Source organism: Aulostomus chinensis, chromosome 12, assembly GCF_037954235.1.
Source record: "Aulostomus chinensis isolate RoL2024-O1b breed Wild chromosome 12, RoL_Achi_v1.0, whole genome shotgun sequence".
Taxonomy (NCBI): Eukaryota; Metazoa; Chordata; class Actinopteri; order Syngnathiformes; family Aulostomidae; genus Aulostomus; species Aulostomus chinensis.
Window position 1 is genome coordinate 26,238,679 of NC_141331.1, and position 7,714 is coordinate 26,246,392.

The following is a 7,714-nucleotide window of genomic DNA, read 5'->3' on the forward strand; positions in this document are numbered from 1 at the left end:
GGGATAGATTATTTATACTCAGACAGGGTGTGCGGTCAGTGGCTGAGTACACTGTTGAGTTTGAGACCTTGGCTGCGGAGAGTGGCTGGATTGAGCCAGCCTTGTTATGTGCATTCCGACGGGGACTGAACGACTCGGTACGCAATGCGCTCGTTTCGGGATCACGCCCCAGAGATTTGGCGGAGATGGTAGACCGTGCCAACGAACTCAATAATTACCAACGAGAGCGACGGCGGGAGCGGGCCCCCTACTCTGTTCCTCCGCGTTCACCGACGCGACCTCGCTCCCCTGTGCCTGGGGAGCAGTCAGCCCAGTCATCGGTCAATCTGCGCTTCTGTGGCGAGGAGCCCATGCAGCTGGAGGGGGGGGCTCGACTCTCCTCGTCCGAGCGCCGTAGACGCTTTTCCTCTGACTCCAGCCTCTATTTCGGCCAGACTGGCCATTTCGTCGCCTCCTGTCCGTCTCGGCCAAAAGACCAAGCTCACCAGCAAGAGTAGGCGTGCTGGCAAGCGTAGTGTCATCCTGCACCACGCCGTCGCAGCTCGTCCTGCAGGGGACGCTACTATGGGGAAATAACTCACTTCCGGTGCCGTTCATGGTGGACTCAGGCGCAGATGATTCATTTATTGATGAGAACCTGGCTAGACAGGCTGGACTTCCTCTTGTGGCCCTCGCCGAACCCCGCACGGTACTAGATTTGAACGGGCGTGTGCTCGCTCGAGCCACACACCGTACCGCTTCGCTTATGCTCCTTGTCTCAGGTAACCACCGTGAACTGATCCAACTTACACTTATTCCTTCCTCCGCATCCCCGGCTGTCCGCGGTTCTCCCTGGCTGGCGACTCACAACCCACAAATAGACTGATCCTCGGGCATACTCACTGCATGGAGCGTGGCGTGCCATTCGCGTTGCCTGCGTTCTGCCTGTCCCCCCGCACCTCTGGACCTTACCTCCGCTTCCAGTGGAACTATCTGCTGTTCCAGAGGTCTACCACGACATCAGGGAGGTGTTTTCCAAGCAGCAGGCTCTCTCTCTTCCCCCACAGCGACCCTATGATTGCGCTATTGATCTGCGACCAGGCGGCCCACTCCCTTCTAGCCGTCTCTATAACCTCTCCAGGCCAGAGCACGTGGCTATGGAGAGTTATATTAGTGAGTCACTAGCTCCAGGTTTGATTATTCCGTCGTCTTCCATGGTGGGGGCTGGATTTTTCTTTATCTCTAAGAAGGATGGGACCCTCCGCCCGTGCATAGACTACTGCGGGCTTAACGAGATCACCATCCGGAATAAGTACCCGCTACCGCTGCTGGATGCAGCGTTCGCTTCGCTCCAGAGAGCACGGGTCTTCACCAAGCTTGATCTCCGGAACGTTTATCATCTCGTCCGGATCCGCAGCGGAGACGAATGGAAGACTGCCTTCAGAACTCCTATTGGACACTTTGAATATAGGGTGATGCCATTCGGTCTCACTAACGCTCCAGCCATGTTTCAAGCATTGGTTAATGATGTCCTCCGGTACATGCTGAACAAGTTCCACTTCGTCTATCTGGATGATATCCTGATATTCTCCGAAACGGAGGAGGAACACGTTCAGCATGTCAGGCTGGTTCTGAGATGGTTGCTTGAGAACAGACTGTTTGTGAAAGTTGAGAAATGCGAGTTCCACGTGACCTCAGTGGCTTTCCTGGGGTTCATCGTCCAGCAGGGCCAGCTTTCGCCTGACCCTACCAAGGTTCAGGCAGTGGCCGAGTGGCTGACCCCGACCTCCAGGAAGCAGCTCCAGCAGTTCCTTGGGTTTGCCAACTTCTACCAGCGCTTCATTCGGGATTACAGCAAGGTGGCGGCGCCGCTGACCAGGCTCACGTCCATGCTCCGTCCCTTCACCTGGACTGGAGAAGCGGAGACCACTTTCAAACACCTCAAGGTACTGTTCACCACTGCGCCTGTCCTCTGTCAACCTGATCCCGCCTGGCAGTTCATGATGGAAGTAGACGCTTCTGACACGGGGGTGGGGGCCGTCTTGTCTCAGCGGAGCGCACCAAGGCAGAGTGCAATTATGACGTGAGTAACCGAGAGCTCCTGGCCTTGGTAAAGGCGCTCCAGGAATGGCGTCACTTGCTGGAGCGGGCCACCGAGCCATTCATCAGTTGGACCGACCACAAGAATTTGGCTTACCTCCGTGGGGCTAAGAGACTGAACTCCCGGCAGGTAAGGTGGGCTCTTTTTCTGGGCAGATTCGCGTTCACCATCACCTACCGACCGGGTTCCAAGAACGTTAAGCCAGGCGCACTGTCACGTCAGTTCTCGGCCAACCCAGCCTGCCGGGACCCTGGACCGATTCTCCCACCTCCTTGCATTGTCGGAGCGGTCATCTGGCTGGTTGAGGAGCGGGTGCGGGAGGCCCTTCAGACAGCAGTCGATCCCGGTGGAGCTCCACCTAATACCCTGTTCGTTCCCGAGACTGCACGCTCTGAGGTCCTACAGTGGGGCCACTCCTCTTGGTAAGCATGGACAAATAACAAATATCTAACAGCTCCTTGTCTCCATGTGCTACTGGGTCAGTTCCTTGCCAGCATACCTCGTGACAGCAGCAGTGGTATCAGCAGGGGTGAAAGTGACCCGGAATGGGCCGGAACGCAGTTCCAGTAAAATATCCACGGCCGGAACAGAGTTCCGTTAAAAAAAGGAGGAGAAGGGAGCTGTCAAAATCCCATATTAATCCCATATATTTTTTGTTAAAGTCATTTGCCGGATTATAGCAGCTGAGTGCTGACCTTTTGATTTCCTTAGATTTCCGTTCCCATTCTGTTTGGCTCACTGATTCCTCGGCCTTGATTTATTTTTCCCCCAAATTCTTATTTCACCCCAGAGTTAGTCTGGTGGTCGCCTTTTGTTATCGTTCCTTCAGCTTATAGTGCTGCCCGTGTTTAGATTTAGTGTTTTTCCAAATTTTAGTTTTTGCGCCCCGTGCGTTTTATTAGCGTTCCACTTGTTTGTTGTGTCTCAGAGAAACCTCGACCACTGTACACTAATAAACCTCGTTTGTTAAACCTTGAGCTCCGTGTGTGGACACTTTGTCTCCTCTTGTGCTGATTCTGGTAGCCTGGTGAAGGCAGGTCTAAGAGCTGGCTACCAGCTTTGGCACAATGCAACGTCAAATAAGGGTCATGTTTAAGTGAAAATGTGACGGAGTTGAAGAAACAAGAGAAAAAGTTCGCAAAATTAGACCCACGGAAGATTCGGACTCAAGAGACACTCATTGTTGAGAGTGAGTTACAGGGAGAGACTGTCTCGGTGGAGTCTGCCAGTGAGAACCTTCAGGAAGAATAAACTTTTAACTTCCCATTCCTTCCCAATTACCCCAATGTTCAAAATCAATCAAGAAACCACCAGCTTCTGTCCTAGGAACCAGCCTTTCATGACCTTTATCCCCTCACACAACCTGCCCCACCACTGACATTACCAGTACATGGTGGCATGGCTTGGAAGTGGAGTGGCCACGTGAAGGGTCGCTGGTTCAATGCCTCATTTCCCCTGGAATCAAAAGGACCATGAGCAGTGAACTTAGTCCTACCTGCTCCTGATGAGCAGGTACGTACCCGGCATTCCTGCTTCACCGTTAATGTGTGAGTTTGTGTGAATGCGTGATTGAGGCAACATTGTATAGCACTTTGAGTTCTGCCTTGGCAGAATGGTGATGTATGAAACTGCAGCATTACCATTCAAAACAGACAGTAAAAAAAGAACTTCACTCCCCTCTTAGCCCAAAAACTGAAAACAATGATTCTGATCTACACACCGTTCTGTTAACCATGACAATACTGTTTCTGTCCTTGTGTATGGGTGGACATCAGACTTGGATATTCATTGAGCAGACATCACCTGGCAAACTGTGCACAATATTTTCCCAATGTTATATATTTCATCTGGTTGCTGGTCATCTTCGTTCCTGGTGTAAAACTCTTCATATAAAGAATTTGCTGAAACTGTTTGGCACAATGGCGGCACAGTGGAGCAGTGGTCAGCACTGTCGCCTCACAGCAAGAAAGTTCTGGGTTTAAGTCCCAGCTCAGGCACGGGATCTTTCTGTGTGGAGTCTGCATGTTCTTCCTGTGCCTGTGTGGGTTCTCTCCTGTATTCCAGCTTCCTCCCACAGTCCAAAGACATGCAATTTGGGACGAGACTAATTGAATACTCTAAATCAGGGGTGTCCATACTGGTCCAGTAAGGGCCGGTGTGGCTGCAGGTTTTCATTCCAACCAAGCAAAAGCAACACCTGATCCAACAAATGAGCAGTGTGGACACAGCTTAGTTGATTTAAGTAGAATCAGGTGTGAATGTGAGTGTGAATGGTTGTCTGTCTATATATGTTGGCCCTGCGATGGATTGGTGACCTGTCCAGGGTGAACCCCACCTCTTGCCGGGAGCTGCTAGGATAGGCTCCAGCCCCCTACGACCCTTAACAGGAATAAGCGGAAGACAATGGATGGATGGATATGATTATGTAAAACAGCATCATCTATCTATCTATCTATCAATCTATCTATCTATCTATCTATCGAAATCAGCATGTAGCAAAAATATCTGTGTTGCATTGATTGGAGACAATATTTATGATTGTACATTGTTTTTGAAAAAATAATTATTATTCTTGAGAGAGAGGAAAGGTCAAACTGAAAATGATGGTGTGATGTGTAAGGGGAGGGCGGAGGGACATTACAATCCAACAGTCAGTGAGAGAAAGAGGGGTGGGAAGAAGATCAGGTGAGAGAGAGTTCTATTATATTAGTTGTTGAGAGCTGCACTTCTCCTCAGACCTCGAGGATGAAAGTCCAGGAAGAAGCAGAACTCTGCTTCCCAGAACTGCTCAACACATCCTGCAGGAGGCCGATGGCTTCTTGGTCTGAAACTGTTCTCTGGAGCGTTCTGGTGTCCTTCATCTCTCTGCTCACTCTGGTTCTCAACCTGCTCGTCATCATCTCAGTCTCCCACTTCAGGCAGATGCATTTCTCAGCAAATCCAATTTAACATCATAACAGATTGACTGACTTGAAGAAATATTCATGAATGATTTTTAAATAATGTTGTGTCATGGAATGCTAGATTTCTGTTTTGCCTTGTCAGATAAAACGAATGCAGAGGACATCTCAAATGTGTGATTTTGACACTGGAGAGGTCTCATTTCTCTTATTAGGGTCAAGGTTGCCTCTATGCACTCTCATCTTAAGAAGAACTTTTCACTCTCTAAATTGAATCATTCGTGGAAAAGGACAGAACTGTTTTTTTATTGTTTGATCTGCTTTTTGTCGCTTGTTTAATGGTGCTTTTCTACTTTTCCAGGCAGCTCCACACACCCACCAACATCCTCCTCCTGTCTTTGGCCGTCTCTGACTTTGTTGTGGGCCTCCTGCTGATGCCAGGAGAAGCACTGAGACAAACAGCTTGCTGGTCTCTTGGTGACCTTGCATGTATTCTATATAATATCATGTCCTTCATCCTGACATCTGCATCAGTAGGAGACATGGTGCTGATATCAATGGACCGTTATGTGGCTATTTGTCATCCTCTGCATTACACCAGCAGAGTCACTTTAAAGAGAGTTAAAATTTGTGTTTGTCTGTGTTGGCTCTTCTCCATCCTTTACTGCAGTATTCTTGTTACGGGTGGTCTGACTCATCCAGAAAATGGCGAGTGTTTGATTGTCATTGATAGTATTGCAGGCATTGTTGACCTCATCCTTACCTTCATTGTTCCCATTCTTATCATCATAACTCTGTATATGAGAGTGTTCATGGTGGCTGTGTCTCAGGCCCGTGCCATGCGCTCTCACACTGCAGCTGTCAAACTCCAGGCTTCTGTCTCTCTAACAACTAAGAAGGCTGAGTTGAAAGCAGCCAGGACTCTTGGTATTGTGTTAGCTGTGTTTGTGATATGTTTCTGTCCATATTATTGTGTGTCTCTAGCAGGAGATGATTTGCTCAGTGCTTCATTTGCTGCTTATGTGATCCATGTGTTCTATTTCAACTCCTGTTTGAACCCTGTCATATATGCCTTGTTTTACCCCTGGTTCAGAAAAGCTATCAGACTCATTGTCACTCTTCAGATCCTGCAGCCGGGCTCCTGTCAGGCCAACATCCTGTAGACAAGACTAAAATAACCTGATTGGCCTTCAGATGCAGTCGTGTGTCAATGACCTGCTGAAGTCATTTTCTTGTTATGTCGATGTAATGAACAGATGTTATTTCTGTATATTCTAGCTGTTGTAAACAAGCTGTTGATGTCACGCAATTAAAGTGACAAGGAAAAGGATTTTTTTTTCTTACTTCCCCAAGTTTCTATATGTGGGCCAAAAATGATGTGCGTCTGTTTCCTATGAATCTCACTGAAACCTTGTTTGTGCCAGGCTGTTGGAAGCAATTAGGGGTTCAGTATCTTGCTCAAGGATACTTTGATATGGTGAGGCTCAAACCAGCGGCCCTTCGGGGCTTGACAGTTACACTGCCTTTGAGCCATGCCACCCTTTCAATTGAGGACACTGTTTTAGTTATTTCAGATGCACAGAAAAATTGTTACTCATCATCAGTTTGACCCTCAGTCTTTTAAACTAAGATCACTATGGACAATTTTTTTTCCCCCTCTTTACGAAAACAATTTACTGATTTTTTTTTTAAATTGCTCATATAAAAAAGGTCATTTGTACATTACGTCTTGTCATAAAAGGAAAACTGAAACACAGATCTGCAGGTGTTAATGCATGGGTTATTCAACAAAAACAAGGCTAGGCAGGTAATTTTAGCAGGACCCAGACACATCCCAGTGAGGTAAATGGTGACGAATAATTTACTCAACTGTGTGTCATGTATGTTAACACAGTCGTCTATCATCATGTTAAATTTGTAGTTGGGTCCATAGCATGTGTTCCTGGTTATAAATATTCATGTCGTTGCTGTCGTGGTTCAGTAATATTATTAATATTACAGTATATTATATACTGAAGAGTTCAGAAGCAGCTGAGCACATAACATGTTTAAAATACAGATGTGAAAATGCAGTTTTAAGACAAAAACTCAAATAAATATCGTTCACATTTTCGGAGGTTTGATTTTTGTGTTACAGTTGGGTTATAAATTGTCTAAATGAATCCACTCCTCCCAGTCACATTACCACTCACATTCCCCGAGGCTCTGGCTGAGGAGGTGGAGTTGCTGCCATTGTTGACATAAGTTCAGTAATAAATCCCAAACCCAAAATAAGTTTCAATTCATTTGAGAGCCTGATTCTTAGTTTGTCTCATCCAATCTGGAAAACAACACAGCCACTCTTATTTATCATTGTGTGCCGCCCTCCTGGTCCTGACTCTGAATTCTTATCTGAATTCTCAGAGTTCATAACCAGTTTAGTTCTCAAATCAGATGAAGTCATTATTGTAGGTGACTTCAATGTTCATGTGGATGTTGATAACGACAGTCTGGTGCTGCATTTCTCTCTCTTCTAGACTCAATTGGTTTCCATCAGTCTGTTCATGTACCGACTCACCGACACAACCACACCCTCGACCTCGTCCTAACATATGGAATTGAAGTTGAACATCTAGTTGTATTTCCACAGAACGCTTTTATCAGACCATCAATTAATCACTTTTGAATTTGCACTAATCAGCTACACTCCACTCAGGAAAACAGTAGTTTCCAGATGTTTGTCTGATCAGGCCAC

At 47.2% G+C, this 7,714-nt stretch overlaps 1 protein-coding gene across 8 annotated transcripts; it reads left to right on the plus strand.

Annotated features, from left to right (window-relative positions):
• Positions 1 to 864: 864 nt before the first annotated feature.
• LOC147252598 (trace amine-associated receptor 13c-like) lies at positions 865 to 6,143 on the plus strand. Of its 8 annotated transcripts, none has more exons than XM_086219386.1 (3): positions 865 to 897; positions 4,838 to 4,998; positions 5,342 to 6,143. In XM_086219386.1, exons 1-3 carry the CDS (start codon positions 886 to 888, stop codon positions 6,141 to 6,143), a joined length of 975 nt encoding a protein of 324 aa, XP_086075512.1. In that variant the 5' UTR covers positions 865 to 885. The 8 variants fall into 8 exon arrangements, with proteins under 8 accessions (XP_086075512.1, XP_086075514.1, XP_086075513.1 ...); XM_086219388.1 differs by having other exon boundaries at positions 4,838 to 4,902; XM_086219387.1 differs by having other exon boundaries at positions 865 to 892; positions 4,833 to 4,998.
• Positions 6,144 to 7,714: the final 1,571 nt, after the last annotated feature.